Source organism: Aythya fuligula, chromosome 7, assembly GCF_009819795.1.
Source record: "Aythya fuligula isolate bAytFul2 chromosome 7, bAytFul2.pri, whole genome shotgun sequence".
Classification (NCBI taxonomy): domain Eukaryota; kingdom Metazoa; phylum Chordata; class Aves; order Anseriformes; family Anatidae; genus Aythya; species Aythya fuligula.
The window spans coordinates 1,874,181-1,897,278 of record NC_045565.1 but is presented as its reverse complement, the minus strand read 5'-3'; the positions used below and the strand labels follow the sequence as shown (position 1 = coordinate 1,897,278).

Below are 23,098 nucleotides of genomic sequence, written 5' to 3'. Positions count from 1 at the left end.
GCCATCGTTTCAGAAAAGTTATCAGAATCAGTTTTCAGTGAGGATGTTCGGATACAAATACAATTTTTTTTACTTTTCTGAGATAGAAACAGTTGAATATAGCAATCTGTACTGTATCTGAGAAGCAAAGGATATCCTTTCTGGGTCTCAGGCACTGAAAAGACATGCTAATGGTTAGCGTTATTTTTGACCAGTGCCTTCACTGGTGACTGTCAACATGAAAGATGTCCTCTGGTGGCTGAGGAGGTATAGCATGCCCAGTGAGATGTGACCCGCTGTGTCACATCTCTGTCACTCTGCCATCAGTGACTGAGTGCTGCATCAGGCACTGCCTCATCAAACATAATGTGATGTGACCACAGGGTACTTCAAACTTAAAAGAAAGCTCCCAGGCTCCTCTGGGGAGTTCAGATGGGGAAACTGGTGTTTTGCCACGAGGCTAGCAGGTGCTCAGAGCGCTACCCAGGACGTGCATGACTCCTGTGCAGAGAAGCTGCCTTTCAGTGAGGGCGTCTCCAGCTGCCAAGCGAGCAGTGCTGAGGGCTTCAAGACGAGACTGCTTCAGCTCTGGGACACCAAGGGTTTTGGTGGGAAGAATAGTGACTGTGTCACCACAGAAATGTCATTGTGGGGCTTTTTAAGCCTTCCCAGTTTCTACCACATGTTTAGAGGGGAAAGAGGGAAAGCTTTCACTTAATCTCAGTTTTCAACAGTGGGCTGGTCAGTAGTAACAGAGAACATCACTAATTACTCTTCTAGCCGTTTATGGAGGTACCACAAGTAAACCTTTTATATGCCATTTGTAGGAAGAAATCGATGTTGTAGTGCAGTGAATACCAGGGTTTTGATAGTTTGTTCTTCAGTATTCATTGTTACAGGCTGGAGAGAGGAGCCTTTATAGATCACTTCAAAGGGAGAGCTGAGATCAACAGGTCTTGGCTCTCCAACTCTCTCCAGATTTTAATGTTTTAGAGTTATTAGCAGAGAGCTCCCAGCAGGTGGCCCTTGATTTTGGATTTCATCTCCCCAGTTGGTCTTTCAATGTAGGATTTTTGTTGACATTGCAGGTCAAGAGGCCTGTATTTTGAAGGGGTTGTAGGGAGTTAAGTTCCTGTATGAGGAGATTTCACTGCATTCTTTTGAACTGATGTTTTGGTTGTTTGCCTGTTTTAGTCAGAATTTGTCTTTGGAAGCTGTGTTTGTGGTACATGAGTATGTTCTGAGCCCTGTCAGACTCAGATCTTGGGTACTGCTTGGAAGCTCTTAGCCCTATAATAACAGTAAGTGTAAGACACGGTTCCTGCATTCATTACTTGATGACTACTATTCTGGGGAAAAGTTCCTTGTAGTCATTTGACGTCTGATCCAATGTTCATATAAGTCAGTGGAAAAAAAACATTCTGCTGATGCCAATGGAATTTGTATCCGTCACTGTTTCTTGCAATGATTAACTTGCCCTGGTTGGCAGTGCTAATAGTTTCTTTAGATGGCAATGGGTATGTAACTAACTGAAGAAAAGATAGACGCCCTAATTTCAAGTAGGTGGTGCTGCTACTATCTATACTATCTTTGCAAATATAAGTGAAATTGGGTTGAATTGAGTTCACTACTAAGTGAAGTAGTGTCAGAGGCAAAGCAGCATGACGAAAATGGTGCATCTAAACCCATAGATAGCTGAAGCTTCTCTCTAATGGAAATAGTTCACATCTGAGGGGTCTTCTTTCTTTAAAACAGCTTGAACGTGCTGGCTCCTCAACCCGCAGAAGAGTGAAGGAGCTTGGTCAATATGAGAATAATCCATCTTTCAGTGCTTCTGTACACAGAGTTGGCTTTTGGATCTAGTTCCAGATGGTTCAGTCTCAGTGTTAAATCTTCTGGCCATACGGCTGTTTTGGACTCTACCAGGAGCCAAGTGAGGCATGCATCATAGCCACATTTCCCCAACAATATTATTACTGATATTTCTGCCACTGGAATAAATATTCCCAGACAGCCCCACCTCTTACCTTTTTCTGAAAGCAGAATTCTTACAGATTAACAGCACAGCACATCTGCAGTATGTTTTATGAAGTGTTCAGTGTATTTGTGTTCCTCATATCAGATGCAATTTTTACAGACTAGCAGTTAATTTTTCCATTAAAAACTGGTAATGGAGCAAGAGTCCAATACCACATTGGAAGCCCCACCGAGTAGCAAAAGGGCATAGTGGACTGGCAGTGTAGTTTCCCCTAGCTCACAAACTGGTGAATCTCTGTGTAGATGCTGGCTGATATGACCCTTCTGGCATCTCAGAGCCAGTGGGCCCTTGAAACCTGACCTTCCCAGTGTAAAAGAATCCTGATGACTCACCTTCAGAGAGGGGGAAGCACATCTCTGGGAGCCAAGCAAAGCTTCTGCTGGAAAGCCATTGAGCTATCAATGTGAGCTGGGGGGGGGAGATTTGGGGAAAAGCAGCTTCTCTCCACATGGGGAAAAACATAGCAAGTGTACTGTTTGGAGGTGGCCATCTCCTAACTGTTGTTTGTGCAACTCTAGATTGATTTTAAGTATGTTTGCTAAGGAAGAAAAGATAATGATGTCTTGAAGGGAAGATAAGGCAGGAAAAGGTAATTACTTCTGGATAGATAATCTAATTATTTCTACTATGTTAAGAATCTCAAATAAGTCCAGCCTGTTCAAAACTGTTAACGGTTTTCTCAGTAATTTAAGAGATTAGAAAAAGAGCAGTGAGAGCAAACTTTGATCCTCTTTGTTTCATTTTTATTGTATGTTAAATGTTAACTGTTGATTCAAGTGTTTATTACAATTAACAGGTTTCAGCATGCTGTTTGACTTGCTTAAAGAATGTGGATTTCAAAAAGAGCAAACTCAGACTCAGCCTAGCAAGCCCTCGTTTGCTACCCTTGTAGTCATTTTTTTTAAGTGATACGTAATCTCCTTCTATTAAGCATTTTTGGAAAAAGTTCCAAACAACTATAAAAAAAATGTTTAGTTGTGTTTAGAGCATTTGATAGGTGAGTCCCAATGTTCACAAATGATTTTAGCCAGTTCACTCTTAATGAAAACCAAGTAGCAGGGACAAATAGGAAATATTCAACTTTCCTATCTTCACAGTTGCCATGAAAAAGCAATTTCTTCTAGTTTGTGTAACACAAGGCCAGACACGTGAAAAAATTAAACCTGGTTTTAGAGGCTTAACTTAAAAGCTGGGGTTCCAGTTCTGGTAGGATTATGTTGTTCTTGCAAATCTGGCACATCACTTCCATGGTTTCAGATTTACCTTTTGGATTTTTCAGTCGGAATGGATGGGCTGCACATTGGCCTATATTGAGGCAGCCCTCAGCAGGCCTGGTTTTTAGTAAGTTGCTATTACTTATTTACTTATTTGTTTTTGTTATCACACTGTAGGAACACCAGTCAAGCATGAGAACCTCACTGTGCAAGGCAGTATACACGCATTCATTTAAAAAACAGGCTCGCCCCAGGGACCTGATGATCTTAGCACTGGAGAGGAAAGCAAATTGTTAATCAACATTGCATATGTTGAAGATTACAGAATTACAAGGCAGAGAGGAGAGGTTCACAGCAAACGGGACTTGAAATGGTATTCTTGAGAGGCATGTTTTCCCGTAGTTGCATATTTCTTCTCATGGGAAAAGAAAGACAATGAAATAGTTTGACAGGATTTTTGCTGTTTCATGTCTGTTTTTTCTTTGTCAGGGGATGCATGGGGTTAGTCACATTTGCTAATTGCTTACGTCCATTCTAGATGGGATACACTCCTTTGCATGTTGGCTGCCACTACGGAAACATAAAGATTGTTAACTTCCTTCTGCAACATTCTGCAAAAGTCAATGCCAAAACGAAGGTGAGTTTTCTGCCTCTGCCTCACTTGTTCTGTGGGGGTGACAAGCGTGCTGTGCCCAACGCAGCCTCTCCCTTTCCTTGTGCCTGCAGAACGGGTACACGCCGCTGCACCAGGCTGCACAGCAGGGGCACACCCACATCATCAACGTCCTGCTCCAGCACGGCGCGGCACCCAACGAGCTCACTGTGGTAAGTGCTGAGAGGCCACTGCTCGGGCTTGCTTGGTCATCCCATCCTGCGTAAAGCGTTGTGCTCCCACTGTGTTGGAGCAAGGGAAACGTGAGGAGGGAGAGGAAAAGAGCAAAGGAAGCATATTCCCATTGCCCCTGTGTCCTCCATGTCCTCCATTGTCTCTTCCAAAACTAGGACAGCAAACATCTGGACAGTGTTTTTCCTTTTCATCCCATTTCTGTAAAAAGTTAAAAATCTAGTTAGATGTCCTACTACCCAAAGTGTATTTCTTTCAGTCACTGACATGCAAACATTCATGTGGCCTTTATTGTGCATTTTTCCATAGCTAATTAATAGTTTGTACACTTACTATTGCTGACATTCAGCTTTTGTTTTACATGTTTCAACTGCTAGAATGGAAACACTGCCCTTGCCATCGCAAAGCGACTTGGCTACATTTCAGTAGTTGACACATTGAAGGTGGTGACAGAAGAGACCATGACTACAATTGTAAGTACAGCTTACTTCAGTAGTAGATGGAAGGGTTTTTCCTAAGCCAGTGTATTCAGTTTTGTTTAGTTAATTGTCTACTGAGACTTCAGTCTAGTTTTTTCCTATCCTTTAAGTGCTTATGGGGTAGATATTAAATCAGATAAAACTAATACATTTTTTAGGCATTATTCTATGTCTATAATATATTTTAAGGTAGACATACCAATGAAGCAGAAAATGGGCAGTTTGAATAACTAGTCATATCTGCTCTGCTTCTTAAGAGTGCATCTTGATTATGTCACAAATGAAGTGAATTGGGGCTGATTTGTAGTTGTGAAAAGACATTCCTAGAGCCTACCGTAAACTGAAGTTGCTTCTCCCTTTTAAGAGAGTGCAGTTTGCCAAGGGATGATGTGTATTTGGTTGTTTTGATCTAAAAGCAATTATTTCAACCTAAAAAAGTGGTTGGAATTTTCTTAGAAGCTCCACTTTTCCTAGGATCTGATTTATTCTGAAAGATGGCTAAGGCCTGTCTTCTGTACTCAGCCAAAGTCAGCTTCTGCAACCACAGCTCCCATTCACTGACATGTACTTGATATCCAGATCATCTGTCCTGGCTTTCAAGAAGGCCTGCTGCAGTGTTAGCCAAGGGAGATTAGAGGCAGTGGTCAAATATAGCCTATCAGAAAAATTCACAGAATCTAAAATGCTGCTCAAAGATACTTATTCACTAACATTTTGCCAAATTGCTTTATGAAGACTGTTCTCATAAGGTGAGGAGCTTTCATGAACCACCGTAGTAGTTAAGCCAGAACGGAGTATTAAGAACATAAATTCAGAGCATTGTCTCCAAATTGACTTTTTCCTTTCTGCAACTTTTTTTTTTTTTTTTTTCTGATTACAAAGAGAAATGTGTGCAAGTGTGTATTTTTAGGCATCTCAGAGATGGAAAATGTTTACAGTATGTCCTATGTTTTGTCGTCACCCATTTGTGTGGTTTGTTGGTGCAAGCAGGTGGTTGCAATATACATGTAGTGAACCTTTGGGAAGACAGGCAGGTTTTAGTTCTACTTCATGTGACTTTCCTGGCTGTGGTTTGTAATACAGTAGCTCACATAAAATCCGCCACATAGAAGATAAAATTGTGCCACAATAAAATACAACGGAATATGCCAGAAAACAATCATGATTCTTTCTTATAGCCTCTCTCTTGATTTTCTCAAGGACATCTTTCTTTCTAGAAAGATTCCAAAACAATTTTCTACAACCTGACAAATTTGAAGGTTATACAGAGTAGCATAAACTTGAATGATTGCCTTGGACACAACTAGATAGGTGCAAGAGAATTAAAACCATGTTGTTATGCTAAAAACTCCCAATATCATAAGGTCATTCTTAATTTGCAGAACTAATAAGCTGTGTGAGTTTGTGCCACAAAAACGACATCATTTATTATGTTCCGTAGATGTAGAAGAGTAAAAAGGTGGTAGATCAAGCTGTGGATTGTTTTAGAAGCAATGTTAGAAGCTGAAGGGCCTGTACTAATACCTGTGAATGTCTGCTCTCAGGCCCAGAAACATTTGCATGAAAACCAAAATATGCTGCTTATCAGTCAGTGTGTAATTGGCAGACTTTGGAAGTCTAATCATGAAATCTGATTTGAAACTATTGAGGGTATTTCTGGGGTAATGTGGCTAAACAACTCCAAAAGGTAAGTTCAGTGAAACCAGGGATGAGCATAGCTAGTTTACTCTGACTTACATTCAAACGCCAATAAGAATCCAGTAGTGCCTGAAAAAAGTCCTGTGATTTTACCCGTTTAACAGCAACATGTTAAAAAGCTGTGCAAGTAATTCCAACAAAATTAAGTACTGTGAGGCTTTTTATAAGTTTTGTGATGTTTGAGCATGCAGGCGCTCTTCTGCTGTTTCAAGTGATGGCAGTAGCCCAAGAAACATGAACTGCCACAAGTAATTATGAGGCTACAGAAAACATGAAATATTTTAAAATAAATGAAGATAGAAAAGGTGTTTTGTCCTCAACTTATAAATGTTTTCTTATTTGTATATGAAGGATGAGAAGTGATGGTGGTTTAAAAATATAAACAAAGATGAAACTGTTTTGCTTAATTTTTTGAATGCCACTACTTGACTGGGAACTCTGCAGTGTCTCCTACATGATCTAAAACTTTACCAAAGTGCTTGTTGCACTCTGCCCCAGCTGGAGAGTAAAGTGTGCATGGTTGTGTACTTTGTGGGATGCATGGGTATTCTAGGAACAGAGTTCAGGCATTCAGAATATCTTTTTCTCTGCTTCTAATTTTTTTATATTGGTTTTTGAGTCTGAATCAACATAAACATCAGGATTAAAACCAACCACTTCTGAATGTCTTTCATGCACAAATTCCTTAAGGGGAATCATTTAGCCTGCATGTTGTTGCAATTGTTCTCATTGTGGGGAAAAAACACACAATTACTGATGAGGCACCTCTGAAAATCTTCACATGGAACAACCCTGCTCCCAAATTACAGCATAGTTGGTACTTGATGATCTTAAGGGTCTTTCCCAACCTAAAAGATTGCTATCCCAATGAAAAAGATGAAATAGGTCCCTCAGAATGAATAACATTATAGTTAAAATATAGACAATGCATTCTTGCTTTAAATTTAGATGACTTTTTAGAGGGTTCTTATAAAAACCCTTGACTTATATAAATATAATATTGCATATTTCTGTATTATTTCAATGGAGTCTTTTTTTTTTTTTTTTTTAATTTGTAGTTTACCTATGAAAAGCAAGGGAATAAAAAGCTTTAAAAAAATAAAATCTCGTCTTGCTAACTGCAGATGAAAACACATCCTACCTTATGTTTAATTTTTTGAAATAACTACAACGTTAAAAAAATTTAGTGAGCTCTGAAATGTTTTTTTCCTTTGACAGACTGTTACAGAAAAGCACAAAATGAATGTACCCGAAACGATGAATGAAGTTCTCGATATGTCTGATGATGAAGGTATTTGAAAATTAAAAAACAAAAACAAAAACTTGTCACTTTTCTGTCTGTTGTTTTTGGAAGTATTTGTTTAAAAGCAAACAAAAACTGTATGAGTTGGATATGGTATCTGCACATTCATTGTTTTACATTGTTTTTTGACTTGTTGATAGTCTATGCTTTTATTTAATTATTTTGTTTATTTAAATCATGCAGTTCGTAAAGCCAATGCCCCTGAAATACTCAGTGATGCTGAATATTTGTCAGATGTTGAAGAAGGTATTTGTGCATTTTTGTATTGCAGTGTTACTTAACTTAAACCTCTTCCTCTTATTTGCTCTGACTGGAAATTAATCCTTTCAGATAATTTTCTTGTTATCCCACTAACAATTTCTACTTCACAATTAAGAATGCTTTCAAAAATTCTTTGACCTGTTGCTGATAATCCTCTAATTTTCTGAGTGTCTTACTCCCGGTTTTTAAATCAAATTACCTCCACTCTCCCGGAATAGTCCTTTTGCTGCTGCTTCTGTGGAGAATAGTTATATTATTGCAACTAAAAAATTAAATACCAGGCAAAAGAGTCAAATATCAAAATACTTTGGAAGAAATAGCTGATAGTGAAAGTGAAGACAGAGGAATGAGGTGGGTTTCTTTTTTTATTTTATTTTTTAAATTCTGCCATGTGTTCAGCTGTGGAATGATTGATTTGCATTGATAGTCAACCCTTAGTCTGGAAAGAAGTATTTTTAGGCTTTAAAACAAAGAAAATTGTATTTGAGTTGTCATATTCAGTAAAACTACATCAGATTACTTTAGTGCTGAGTAAAGACGATGCTGCATTGAATTTAGCAAGTTTTTTGTAGGGAGTAAGGTAGAACTTTTTAGCTGAGATTTCAGCTGTATCATTCTGCAAAGTGGCGTGAAATCTGTGAGCAGGGTAATAAAACCTTATGATTTTGGTTCCTCTAAATAGGATTTCTGTGCTATTGGCACTAGCAACCTGCACATCCCAGCTCGATCCTTGGTGCTGGTGGCTTGGTGTGACTTCAGTGGTCCCTAGGAATCTAAAACTCATTTGGTAGCTGCTTCCCTCCCTTCCACCAACAGCCCCTGCTAGGTCCAGCCTTCTGTGGTGCGGATGCGCAGGAGTCTGCGTGAGCCTCACTGGGAACTGCAGGTTTCCAGAGGCCACAGTGGGATTAGGTTCTCAGGTGACATATGGAAGCAGGAAGGTCTTGAGTTGATGAAGAGAAGGACAGTGTCCTGAAGGCTTTTTGTCTGTGTCACTGGTCACTAGCATTAGAGCTGCAGTTTTTTCTTCTGTAGTAGGTAAAGAAATGACCGGGTCCAGTGTACTTGTGGCACTTCCGTTAGCCTTCGTGCCTAGCGATACGTTTATTTATAATGTTTGTAACGCTTAAGCAGCAAGGTGTAAAAGCTGTTAGCTAAGCTCATTGTGTGCAGCTTTTGTTTAATTCATGCATTGAGGCTTCTGTTTTGTTTTCTGCTCATCACTGTGTTCATATTGCTGCGTTCTCAAATAGATCATGTTCTTACTATGCACCTGTGTTTTCCAAATAACTCTTCTAGGCTATTGTACTGCTCAGAATAATGTATTGCTTTAACTGACCAGAACACTGAAGTTAGTTAATTGAGCAGCAACTATAGCCTCAGCCCATGGTGCAGATGAGAAATGCCCGTGTGGAATCAGAATATTAGATACGAAGATGTAAAACCTGTCTTTAATAGATGGGATCACTTCTTACGGCCAAATGCAAAGGCTGAAGGGGTGTGGGAGATTTGTGGGAGATTTTTGTAGTCACTAGCTCTCAATTTGACAAACAAAAAAATAAATACAACAACAACAACAAAACCACATATATATATATATATATATACATATAAATATGGGTAATATAATCAATTCCTGACCTGAAGACTGTGTTCTGCAAATGTGTTGTTACTAGGGGACCTAAGAGACTGGTTTATATGTAAAAGGTCGTTCTCAAAGCCTAATGCTGAACAGGAGCTCTCAAATTGAATAATAGGTATTTTATTAAACCATGCTGAAGCATTCCAGTGTGCAAGGCAGGCAGTGAATTACAGGCTTTGAGATAGTACCCGCTGGCCTGGCTCTCTCTTCTGCCTTGTGCGGCCATGAAGATAACACACTGATGCATTTCCCCACAGCTCCCCAGTGCTGATAGGGCATTTATTCACAAAGCAGACACTTAAGCTAGTTGAAACAAGTGTGTTCAAGGTGGTAACACACTCTGACAAAGCCAGGACCTGAGGAATGAATTCCCAAGTGAGAAAGGCACAAATTTACATCCCAAACCTGAACTCTCCCTCACTGAACATTCATGCCCTCACGATGAGCATTCACCAGCTAAACTGTTAAATGAGAAACTTGTTCGGTGATTTCTCAATATGCCACAAACCTCAAGGTTTCTCTTGTAAGAGGAATTGAAGGCTTGGAAGGTATTCTTAAGAGTTTGGAGACAGTTGTCAGGAAACTATTTCCTTCTGTTTGTTTCTTACTACATCTGCTAAATAAGTATTTACACAGAAATTCCCTCTCTTCCCTGCAGAGGACAATTTAGTTAGGAGTCAGACTAGATTAGAGGGGACACCTTCCTTCCTTTTCCTAGACTATTCTGGTAATTACACCTAAATGAGGTTAGGTGCTGGGAAACTGCTCCACCACAAAACAGAAATGGCTTTTTTTTTTTTTTTTTCTGAAAGATTTCAACACGATTGTGTGGGAAGAAATGAAAGCTCATGTCCTTACATAGCAGAAAGTTTGTATGTGAATATAGAACGCTTCTTTTTCCACTGCATGCTGAACAAGTGCTCTGCTGTTGTTTCTGAAGAGATTTCAGATCTTACAAATGTGAAGTCTGAGGCTGCCAGAACCAGGTCTTTCACCATCTCCAGATGGAGCTTGCACCCCACCCGCTGTGCAGCTGCCAGCAGCACACCCTGTGGCTGGGGGGGTACCAGGGGGGCATCAGCACACTGGGAGCCTTCTGTGGGAGGCCCCCAGGGAGCCTCCTCTTCTAGAGCTGGATGCTCAGCCTCAGAGTGTCCCTCTAAGAGGGTGCAAGAGCTTTGGTGGTGGATGTTGGAGCCCTGCTGTGACAGCCACAGCGCAGCAGTGAGCTCTGTCACAGCAGTCCCCTGTTCCAGAGGCAAAGGAAGTTGATACAAAGAGGGGTGAAACGATGTGAGCAGTAAAGAAGGAACAAACAAAAACACAGCAAAAACCAGCAGTAGTTTAGATGTTGAGAATTTAGATAGTCATTGAAATACAATTAGTTCTTTCTTTTTTTTTCTCTAAATTTGGTCTTTAGTAGGTAACTTTATTTTGGTGTAAATAAGGACAGTGTTTTAAACCCATTTAATGGATATTCCTCTCTCTTGGTAAGAGTAAGTATCATGCTAATCAGTCTCTGGCAGATTAGGCAGATGTCCTAGGAGGACATGAGGACACACTGCCTGATCCCCGAATAGGTGCTGGGATCCCAGAAATGAGCTCCTTTCAAACAGGTCAGGACGTCCTCATGCCTTAAAGTTTGTTACTGGTTTTAGGAGGGATGGATTTGTTACATTTTTATGCTCGGTTTTCTGAGACTGTCTCCATAAACTTTTACAGATTAATAAAAGTTTCAGTGGTTTGGTACTGGCTTTTCTTCATCCTTGTGTGAAACCAAAACCTTGGCTACAGCTAGAAGCATCCCGCTCTGCCCTGTGGCTGTACCTCTTCTGCCATCAGGCAGCTCCTGACAGGCTGTGAGGAGGGAGTGGCGAAAGCTTCAGAGTTCTTTAGCAAAGCCAGTGTCAAATGTCCATTCGGATCCCAGGCTATGATTAAATTTTGTTTGGGACTTTTCCCAAGCCACACGATCCCTTCGCTCCTGCTGCCAGAGAGCCTGTATTTCTCACCGGCCTCTAAAAAGAGCACCTACCCTGTGGTTTTGCAGTTCCCAGCTGTATGAGGCAGGCTCTGACGGATCAGAAAAATGGGGAAAGTGTGGGAAAAGGTGACAAAGGTGATCAGAGATAGGGAAAAGCTGCTAGGGAAGAAAAGAAGTAAACAGAGTAGGTTTGTCTATCACAGAAGAAAATCTAAATGAGGGATAGGCCAGAACATATGAAATAGTGGGTGGCAAAGTGAGCAGGGCATTGGCTGCTTGCTGCCTCCCCAGAAGTCCAAGAACGGGATGCACCAGTGAGAGCAGCAAGATGCAGGTGAGAAGGGCTGTGCTCCGTGCCACGGCTGCTTACGTCCTGGGACTCCTGGCACACATCCTTGGTACGGGGAGTGCAAGAAGCTGATGCGAGTTCAGAATGTAACTGAAAGAACTAAAAAAAGGGAAAAGAAAAAAAATAGCCTTTTGTGACTATACCAACTTCTGGGTTCAGAAAATGTGTTCAAATCACTGCCAGCTAGAAAATGTCCTGGAGGACTTGACGCTGTTTCATGTTCTCGCATTCTTCTGTGAAGTGGGGCTGCTGTGAGAGCAGGGATATTCTTGAGCAGACGGACCTTTGCTGTGACCTGCTGCTGCCATTTTTCCATGGACTGAGTGGTTTCCTACAGCTGCCAGGTGGTGCTTGCCCATGGTGTGCAAGAGCATCTTTCTGCAACACCGAATGTACACTGAAGGAAAACAGAAGGATGGCAATTGCAAAAAAAAGTGAGGCAATTTTCTTGTCATTTTTCATCGGGGCCTCACTTTTGGGGCATTTCTGTGCACTTTGTGTCCGAGAGGCATTTTGTCTTTGCCTTTCGGTGGGGCGGCTGTGAGACCGCAGCGCTCCTGCCCGGGGAGGCGCAGGATGAAGCAGCGCGGGGCTGCAGCAACGCGCACCACCCGTTCAGCCGGAGCCTCCCACGATCCCAAAGCAACGCGGGGCACTCTTTGAAATCACCACTCCTAGGTGCAGCTCCCTTTGAAGCCAGCACCTCTCCAGCAGCTCGGCAGCAGCCGGCGGAGGAGCCGTGGCACCGCTCCCACCTCGCCGCGAACCGGCGCCACTCCGGAGCAAAAACCTCAGCGGCTGCCAGCGCCACGGCGCTCGCCTCACCTGCGGCGAGGGCAGGAGCTTCCCCGCTCGGCTCGGAGTCGCTCTCGGCCTCGCCGCCTCCTCCTGGAGGCCTGGGCCCGGGGCCGGGCCGGGCGCTGAGGGGCGGTGTGAGCGCGGCGCCCTCCCGCAGCCCAGCCCCGCTCTCGGGTTACGTTGGAGCTGCACCCTCACAGCACCCCCATTTCCATACAAATAACCCGGGAGCCTGCGCCTATGTCACCGGGCCGGAGGCTTGCCAAGGGAGGCTGTAATCCAATCAGCAGGAGCTTTAAAGGGATGTCTGCAGAGTGATTAAACAGGGATCTTTTTTTTTTTTTTTTTTTTTTTTTTTTTTTAAAGCGTAGTCATTACTTTGCATTTTGTTTCATATTTGAAAAGAACTTTGATCCGAGTTGCGAGGACAAAGATGCACATGGCCTAAAACACACGCGAAGAGATCAAGATGTTAAGAAGATCTGGGTTGTTGTGTGGGAAGCGAATATGACCCACAGGGATTAGTTTGCTTGTGCTGGTCTGGAGATTAACTTTAAATCACTGCTTTAAGGACTAATAGGACTAATAGGAATTCTTGGAAACATCAGGGAAAAAGTCTTCACCAGGCTGGTGAAAATGGCTTTCCAAAACAGTAAGACGTTTTAAAGTTTAACTTTCTATGTAATGTTTCTGTTTATGTTTGTTTTTTGTTTTTGTTTTCTTCCAATGCTTTGTGGTATATTATAAACTATTTTAGCTTTTAAAGTGTTACTTAAAATAATCGTTGTTGCTGGGTTGGAGGAGAAATCGTCGTTTGTTTGCCGTTTGCAGAGCAGTAGCCGAACGGGTATTTTTAGAATTGATTGTTAGTTTAAAACCAGAGCTCGCCTGTGGTTTCCTGAGTTAAGTGAATGGAAACCAGCCGAAACTCCTTGAATGAAAGCTGGAAGCGGAGCCGGGCGTGCAGAGTCGCTTACCTTTGCGAGTCCGCTGGTAAACTTCTCTGTTGTGCAACTCTTACCCGCCTAAAGGATACTCACAACAAAGGAGGAGAGCGTGAGCGTGGGCAAGTAATGAGCTTACAGGGAGCTCTCTGCTCTGCATTGTAGAGGGAACAGGGAAAAAAAGCTCCTTCGGCTGCATAAGGCATATTTTGGACTTGCTCTGTCAATGCAGGAATGTAGGTTTTGCATGATGTAATGGTATGCAAATGCTCCCAGCCAGCACCAACTGCTCCGTTAACCCTTTGCGACATCTGCCCTGCTCCCCCAAGACTTAACTTCCCTATCCTTTTCTCTAACACGCTGATCTTCTACTTCTCAGCTGATGTCCGTGTATCAAACGTGTCTGACGGTCTGAGCTCTGCGAACAGTGTCACTTTGGTGAATTTGGGCTGCCAGATGCTGCCGAACAAGGAGTGCTTGTCTGGGGCACGGCTTTGTTCTGCTCCCCGCGGGTGATATGCAGGAGCCATGCCCTAGCCCCTTGCCCCCCAGCTGGCTGTGAAGTCCAGAGCCTTGATAAAGCGCTTGTCTTACCTGGATAAAACCAGTCAGGGCGTGAAGAGCACTGCATTTAGGAAAAAACGAAAACAAAAACCGTCTTACATTGAAACTTGCAACAGTTATTGAGAAATATCAAAGGTGGAGGGCAGGCCTCTTGTATTAGTCAGTGTCTGTTCAAGCGTCCTGCACTTTTCAGTACTGATGGGCAAGCAGGCTGTGCCTCAGAGCTTGTTTCTTTTAGCATTCAGAGAGACCCAACGTAATTCATCAGCTCAGGCTTCTTGGTAAGCAAAGCATGAGTGAGTGTAATGGTTCAAAGTACAGAAGAACCTCTTAGCTCACTCAAATGATTGGGCAAAAGTCAACCCTCATATAGCTTTATTGGCTTTATGTCAGTGTGCAGACTTGCCTTTTACATATGCCCCCAATAAAATTATTTTCTCAGGCCTGCTCAGAGGGTGCGTAATTGACGGTCTGCATGGAAAGAGCCTTAGGGAAAGTGGGGTTGACGGGATTGATTACTTGTTGGCAAGCAGAGAAGGGCGTTGAGAATTACTAAGCACACAAACATTTACGATACATGTAGCTTCTGATTTCAGCTTGGCTTTTCTTCTGGCAGGTGAGGATGCAATGACAGGTGATACGGATAAATATCTTGGACCCCAGGATCTAAAAGAGTTGGGAGACGATTCTTTGCCCGCTGAAGGATACATGGGCTTTAGCCTGGGAGCCCGCTCCGCCAGGTATTGTATTTGGTGGTTCTGTGTTTGTGTGTCACCACAGTTACAAGCTCTTGCAAATCAAGAGTGCTCTTTCACACAAAACTGGAGTCATACAAAACTGGAGATTTTGAAACTAAGTAGAGGGGGTGTGTTTGTGTGTTACGATAATACTACGCGTTTAATGCATATGTTCATTGCTGTTTTATTTCATAATCTTTATTCATGTCAGCTTCTTATGGCAATGATACAGAAAAGGAACTTCATTTTTTCTGGTATCTGCTGATGTTCTGATCCGTCTCTAAGGCATGTCTTTCCTGTGAGTTTGCAACTGGTCTAGAAACTGATCGAGAACAGCCAGGTTTCCTTTCACTACCAACTGTCAATTTGATACTCGTGTCTGAGTATTCTTTAATAAATTAATTTAGCTAAGGATTGTAAATGCCAGAAAAACTGAATGAAATCATTTTGCTATTTTACTGCTTTTGTTTCTTTAAAGGTGACAGTGAGTAAGTAAACAGAGATAATCAATATTAAAGAAATTGTTCCCAAAATTTAAAAAAAATATATTAAAAAAATAGGCATGCCCTAAATTTGTAGTAAGGTTTCATTTGACAAGAAATACTCTGCATGGTGCAGCAAACAAGCTAGAGTTTCTGTAAGCCCGATAAAATATTGTAATATATACAATGTTAATATAACATCTGACTACTGTTGACTTAAATTCGTGTTTTTAGATCAACATTTTAGATTTCTTCTTTGAATCTTGCTAAAGCCTGCACTGTGCATTGCTCAAAACAAATAAAACTGTATGAGTAGAGATTACCTCCATAGTTGTGGATTTGCAATGTGTTTACTGACAGTTGGATTGTACTGAAGCTAATAATTAAACCTCATAAGCTGGAGCCCCGAGGTCTTTTTCCTACACTGTAGTTTAAAGATCTGTTTCAAAAAGTGAGTTCATTGTCTAACAGTGAATGGCAACTCCCATAAGGTAAAGCTTAGATGTCTGCTCTTCAATCTTGTTTGTTATGGTTGCATTAGAAATGCAAGCATGCAGTGCACATTTGCTCGTTTTAATAGCCCAGCCATGTTTTGCTTCACTTACAATTTTTAGGTACGTTAATAAGTATTTATGTGATAATACATTGGCAAGGAATGCCAAAATGCTTTTAAACAGTCTTAGCTAGAAAATCAGCAGAAGAGATCTGAAGGGAGAAGCTTACGTCTCTGTAAAGTTAATTAGCAAAGTTGGCGTGCTGCTTTTAAACACGAGCTGGCATGAACAAGGTCATCACACACAGCCCTAACCCATGGGCTCAGTTCTGAAGTACTGCAGCAATGGTGGAGAGTGTGAAGTCTGTACAGAGCTGGGCACTCTGGTTTACAGGACACCTTACCCACATCATACTGCTCTTCCTGCACTGGCCTAAATTCTAATTCTGCAAGTGGGAGAGCAGAATTTCACTGCTACGTAGATTTGAGGGTTCAACTTCATATTATTTGTTTATTTGAGAGAAACCTAATATTCCCATGCTTCTGATTTTAGCAGCGCCATTACTATTTGTTGCTGCGTAACTCATTTTTTACATTGCACATATGTTATGCTCAGAGGAGACAAATACAGTGTTTTTTACATAGCAAAAAGTTTTCTGGGAACGTATCTTACTGCTGATTCTGAGTGTAACATTAAGAAATAAACACATTAAATATATTAGCCATCCAGCCATAACATCTTGCTTTTCCCGTCTGATTCTTTGCTTTCTATTTCTCCTGTTTCTTTTCCACTGTAAATTGCTTTAGTCCAAAAGTCAGGTAAGAAGGCATGGCATCGTGTTACATCCTTCCGCTGCTGCCATTGCTCATCTTCATTTTATTCAGCATTAGAAAGTGACATGCTTTTATTTTTGAGTGGAGGGTGGGGGGAGATTGCTCAGTGTTAGAGAATATCCCTTTGTTGTTCTAACAAATGTAACTTGATTTCTTTATACCCTTTGTCATGTAAGAGTTTGCTTAACATATGTCTACAGTATGTAATAAAGATCCTAGTTCTGCTTCCAGCACAAGGAGGAACGTGTGCGAAGGGACTAGAAAAGTTATACTAACAACTACGAAGTGCATGAAACAAGTTGTAGAGTTCTGAGTCTGAACAGTGTTGCTAGTTCAAAAGTGTTAATATGTTGTTGGATGTTGCTTCTTATTAATTCACGTTTTTTACTACTTTATTTTTTGTCACGTAGCAAGCATGTCTAGGCCTGCAGCATGTTTTTAGCACATACCATTATGTATCTTCCAGGGTTAAGTGTAACACACTCCTACGTTGATTTAATCGCAGCACATTCAGAGAGATCATTCTTAATTTTTGAATAGTCTAACATGCACAAAATAATCTCCAAAGCATTGGCATTTGCATTTAATCATTAAGAAGCAAATCTATTTTCTTTCTTCATTTTTTTTCAAAACTCTTATCCTTTTTTTTCTCAAGTGAGTAACTAGGCTGTTTATGACAAAGTCAGGAGTGGTTCAGCCACAAAGAGAGAACACCGCCACGTAAAACTTGCTCATAGTTTAACCTGACGCAGCGATCAGAGCCGTATGGGCAGTCACTGTAACCTACCCACAGGTCCCCTAGGACCTGCCCTCATGGGTCTCCTTACAGGATTAGGACACGCAGACATTTATCAAAGTTCATCTAAATACTCAAATACACATTTGTGGATTTATTCTAAAGACACAGCATTGCTGCCAAAGCAGTAAACATCTGTTGTGATTTTGCTTATGTATATTTATAGGGAAGGAGATATTGCAATAGAGTCAAATACTACTTATTCAATTTTTCCCTTGTATTTATTTCATATATTATGTATATTTTGCCATCTTATGCTATCCCTGGAAGTTGCATGTATTAATTTTTTATTTTTATTTTTTGTTCATCTCATTGTCACCTGCACTTTCTATGATAAATGGTAAATACAACAGCCTCCGCTCCTTCAGTTCGGATAGGTCCTACACGCTGAACAGAAGCTCTTATGCCCGAGACAGCATGATGATCGAAGAGCTGCTGGTACCGGCAAAGGATCAGGTATGTGCTGCCTCTCTGGCACCAGGTGTTTGTGCTCCTTGTTTATAAGGAATGACAGTCTGTAGTCCTCAGCCATGCGTGCAGCAACTGTCACTACTCACTGAAAAAGAAGAGGAGAGCTGAAAGAAACAAATCATGGGTTTACCACATTGTGGTTTTGATCCTGCAAGAGACAGGATGATGTGTTCCCAAACCAAAAGTCTACAAGGGACCAGTTATGTTGCTAAATGTAGGACTGTGCATTCAAGTCATTGGGAGTACTCGTGAGCTTAATGTTACATACATCTTTAGAGTGCTTTGATAAGCTGAGAACAACATATTTTACATTAAACAACTTTTGTCTGCACTGTATAGACCATGGATTATGTCTGCCCATTCTGTCCAAGTAGAGTGGACTCCAACTGCTGTTCTTGTTTTTCCACGCTTGGGAAAAAATTGGCTTTGTGAAGATGAAGCTTTTATGCACTAACCAGTTTATGTATCTTCCAAACATTTGTGCAATGACTAATACAACAAAAGCAGAATCTTTTGACCTGATTATAGCGTGGGAAAGTATTTCTAAAAGCTAATGCTGGAGGTGATAGGGTGCTGTATGCTTTATTTTGTGAGTTCTTTGGTGTTTGGTAGACTTGAGAGAATTGCTTGAGTTTCTAGATCATACAAGCCAGAGGTCTGCTAGGATGCTAGATAAAAATTCTCCAGAAAGTCTTTACTTATGAGTTAAAGGATTCTGAAGTGGAACTGTTACATCCTGGAGGAGCTTAAGGTGGATTTTAATGAAACAGGTTTTCTGCTGCCCTTTACACAGAGGTACCTTTCAGCAGCGGCAAGTATTTCTGTGTAGGGATTTATTGATCTCAGAGGATGCTATCATGGGGAAAAGGGTCCACAGGGTCGGACTCTAGCATTTTAAGCCTTAGTTGTATTAATTTATAAGTTCCAGTGTAGTGCAAATTATCCAGTTTTACTACAGCTTTTGCACACAGTTTTATTAACATTCTGAGAATGGCATAAATTGGATTCTCTAGCAATTAAACTTATTATTAATAGGTTGCTACTTTCAAATGAAATGCTTTAAACCTCCAATAACCTGGGAACAGCCAGCTAAAAAAAATGATATTTTGAAGCTGAGAACCTAATGTTGTTTTGACAGTTACTTCTCCTAAGCCTTCATTAAATCTTCTTGATATGATGGATGTAACAGAGGAAAGGAAGGCCCTCCCGCCTGAGAACATATTGTATTATTTAATGGTTCTGGTCATTTTTGTGATTACCATCAAAGTAGATGGCATTGATTTAGCAGCTAGGTTACATTTCATAAGTGTCAAGCACTGCACTAAATAACTCCATAGAACATTGTTTGTTTGTAATGCGTACTGTTAACCTGCTTTGTATTACAAAATAACTCTTAAAAATTAAGAATGATTTATCTGTACATGGAGTTGCAGTGATGCCACATCATATACAGGAGCTCTACGTTAGAGTGAACTTAATGTTCTGTATGAGTGGTTATGGATCTCTGTGCTTTTTGGAGAATCTCTTGCAGTGGTTGCTCTTCAGCTAAAAAGCAACAGATATGAAAACCTAGTGTTAATGCTGAGCAGTAGAATTCAGACTGTTTTCGTTGCATTTATAGTCTTCATATTTTTGTAATTCTAGTTTTCATCCAGCAATGATTGTGCAATTATTGCAGTTCAGCTCTGATCCAAATTTGTCATGCAAAATGAAGCCAGGCTGGAAGCCTGGCTGACAGTCTAATTCTAAATGTTATTTTAATCTTAACGCTCTAGACAAACTTCAAGTTTCTCATATCCAGGAACAGAGTAGGAATGATGAAGGTAATAGCAGGAACAACGTCTGTTCTAGTTCAGGGCTGTCTTGAGACGTTAGTAAAACCACAAATTCCCTGAAAACAAACAACAGTGAAACAAAGAATTACCTTCATGAGAAAAAAAAATGCTGTGGCTTTTGCAAGACTTAAAGTCCTGGCAAAAAGATGCCTCTGTCCTCTGGAATTTTCTTCAGCCCAGCCCAAACATGTGCCAAAGGGATGTGGTAAGCTTTATGGGGCTTTGGCTGAAGCAGGAGGAGTACATCTGGGCAAAGGAGAATACCCCTGCCTCTACATCCCTCATCTACATCACTGGGCTTCCAGATAATCTGTGCTGTGACAGGAGAAAGTGAGGGAAAAAAAAAAATTCCAGTGTTCCAGCCATGGAAGTCATAGGAACAAAGATCATGATGACTCAGAACCAATATCCTGAGAGACCATCTGGAAGCTGATAGTTGTTAAGGCTGTGTTTTGGGGCACTGGACAACTCTGAAGAAGTAGTGAGCCATTGCCTGTCTGCATATTCGGTTTCTCTTCCTTTGTAAACCTCGTAATTGTGTGGACTTCATTACAGCAGCAGCAGTCTCAGAGTAAAGGGAATTAATTTTATCACAGAAGTATATAAAAGAGATACAGCAGCTGTTGGCCTCTTAGGTGGAATCAGAAGATCCCATGGTCACTTCTTCCCAAGATCACTGGGAGACTTGGAAGTCTAAAAAGAGTCAAACGAGGAAGACTTGAAACTATTCTTGGCTGAACTTGGCTGCTTACATGTTGGGTGTTTGAGAGGATTTTCTAATAATTGCCTGAGAAGTCAAGACATTCCCTCTTGTTTGCATTTAGTGCTTTAGGTGACCTATTCAACAGGGATGGCTGAGCCCAGGCCATACTGTGCCTCATAACCAGAGTAGAGCAAAGTTAAAATTCCTGTGTCCAAGTGTGTTACTATGGATGCAGTAACTCAGACCAAATCCAAGCGACTTTTCTCTGTGGGATAATTTACAAGAGCCAAAGGCAGGATGATTCAGACTGTCCATTGCATAGCAGCTTGTTGAATCTCTTCTGTCTGGCTAAATTCATCTGGGAGGAAGCGTAAATTCTTCCGTTTGCTGAACTCTGGCATTACACAGCCTGGATATTCAGTTATGCAACCGGCGGGATTCTTGCCAGCAGAACTGTCAGTATTTTCATACATGCATTTGCATCTGACAGCGCCACACCCTGTAGCAATGCATGTTTAATCTCCCTCAGCCCAGGTAGGGAATGCTGCGACCTGACCAAACGCAGGATCAATCCTGCGATTTGGTGTCAGGGATGATGTACCATCTCCTGGACTGCTCATATTGCAGCTTGCACAGGAAGATTTCTTTGCCTGCCTGGAAAATCCAACACCTCAGCAGATCGACAAAATGAGATCAACAGATGTGTGCTGTGTGTAAGATTCATTTGTTCAGCCATTAGCTTTTACTAGCCTGTTTCTCTGCCAAAATTATTGGCTGCAGGTTTTGTGCTTTTGCTGGCTGTAAATATGTCCAAAAAATCTGTTTGAATGCACTTTGTCAGAAAGGAATGCATCCAAAAAAAAAAAAAAGTCACCTCATACACAGACAGTGTAGGAATAGAGCAAGGAACCCTAGGCATACATGGAAGTAAACTTAGGGCAACTTGTGTGGATGTAGCAGCATCTCTATCTAGCACAGAGTGTCATCAGAGTGACACTCTGATGGCTCAGCAGCTGTTTGAATGACAAACTCTACATTGTGTTGACCTCCTTTTTTATGCATTTATTACAAAATTTATGTGTTGTCCTGTTTTGGATGATAAAGTTCCTCACTTGGCAATGGAATAAATGTATTTTTTAATCTAAATTTTTAAACTCTGATACCAGCTGTTTGGTGTCAAAAGCAATCGCACAGTCCATGTGAGCTCTTACGGAGTTAAATCACTTGCAATAGCAGAAATCCACAGTTGTGGCTTTCCTGCTGAAACTGCAGGCTCTTCAAAAATGTGGAAGAATCCCCAGTGTTTTACTGAAAATAACACAACTGTCTTCGGTAGACTAAATTATGATATATTTTTCAAAGCAGTGCTAATTAAATCCACTGCCATTGTTTAATTACCATTGTTTTTAATGGCGTTCATTTTATCTTTTATGTTTCTTGGTGTATTTCAGTATTTAGCGTATGCCATGCTTTAGCAGTGTTTGCCTGTTACTATTTGTGCTCGTACCATCAGGCCTCGGTACCTATTTTACAGCACGAAGACTGATGGAAGATCCCCATAAAAGAATTAAAGTAGCAAAAGAAGGAGGTATCAAAAAAATGTGGGCTACGTACGACAAAGCAAAGTTGTACCCTGCAGCTAGTACTACTTATGGGCAGGAAATGATAATATTGATGGGTTTTGGAAGTAAACCTGAGATGCTCATTTGAATTGCAAGGAATGTTTAAAGAGAAATTTTCTGGAAGCCCAGAATAATGTAGGAAGGTTGCATGCTCTGGCCAACACCAGAGCACTGTCTGCTTGCTTGTCTTGTGGAAGCTTCTGAACAGAAGTATTTTCATATGTTTATGACTGGCTTTCTGAGATTTACTCCTAATGCTGATATTTCCATTTCAAATAGTTCATTTACAGTACCTTTGCATGCCAGCAAATAATAAAGTACAGTAAAATTAAAAAATAAAAAATAAAAGGTGGAAGTTATAAAACTTTCTTGTGTAGAAGAGCGCGTTTGGCTCAGGTTTGAGTGGAATGGTAATTAATTTGAAAACAGCCCACGAGGTTTTCATCTTCACAGTATATGAGGAAAAAAGCAGCTAACTGCTCTCTCTAGATGCATTTACCTGTGAGCAAGAAATAACCTGCCTAGAGGAAGCATGGACATTTTTTAACGCTGTCTTGGCTGAAGATGGTCTGTGCATGACAGTATCTTGACTTAGTCTTATTGATGTAACTTCTCATGGTGCTTCCTTAAAAGGTTCAGAAGCTTTCATATTACCCTGGAAATAGGGTCGTACAGTATCAACAGATGTAATCTGTTTGATTTTCTAGGGGGAAAACCGTATATATTTGGCTAGAATGGCTTTGCTTTACAGATAAGAGGGTGTATAGCATGAGACCTTGTGGGACACAACATGCCTGCATGTGCGTGCATGTGTCCACAGGGAACAGTCAGAAACAAATTATGCCTTGATGTCTGTCAGATGGGGCAGTTTATTTATAGCACAGCTGTGCCAGTGCTCCACAGGGTTAAAACTATTTTTATATAGGTGAGTAGGAACAGCGGCACTCCAGAACAGTGTCCGTGGTGGTGATTGTACAGATCTAAGCTCTGCTCTTAAAGGGTCGGTCCAATGGCATTTTCTTTGTGGG

The 23,098-nt window shown here is 41.1% G+C and overlaps 1 protein-coding gene across 19 annotated transcripts in view; it reads left to right on the top strand.

Moving 5' to 3' along the window:
* ANK3 (ankyrin 3) overlaps nt 1–23,098 on the top strand; it is a 199,415-nt gene that overhangs the window by 112,702 nt on the left and 63,615 nt on the right. For 9 of the 19 annotated variants that reach the window (XM_032191370.1, XM_032191362.1, XM_032191363.1 and 6 more), the window contains 8 exons: nt 3,770–3,868; nt 3,958–4,056; nt 4,453–4,548; nt 7,471–7,543; nt 7,739–7,801; nt 14,714–14,837; nt 16,617–16,628; nt 17,793–17,895. In XM_032191370.1, coding sequence (XP_032047261.1) covers nt 3,770–3,868; nt 3,958–4,056; nt 4,453–4,548; nt 7,471–7,543; nt 7,739–7,801; nt 14,714–14,837; nt 16,617–16,628; nt 17,793–17,895 — 669 coding nt within the window. The remainder of the gene's footprint in view (nt 1–3,769; nt 3,869–3,957; nt 4,057–4,452; nt 4,549–7,470; nt 7,544–7,738; nt 7,802–14,713; nt 14,838–16,616; nt 16,629–17,792; nt 17,896–23,098) is intronic. The other 10 variants (XM_032191372.1, XM_032191365.1, XM_032191360.1 and 7 more) reach the window with 4 other exon arrangements.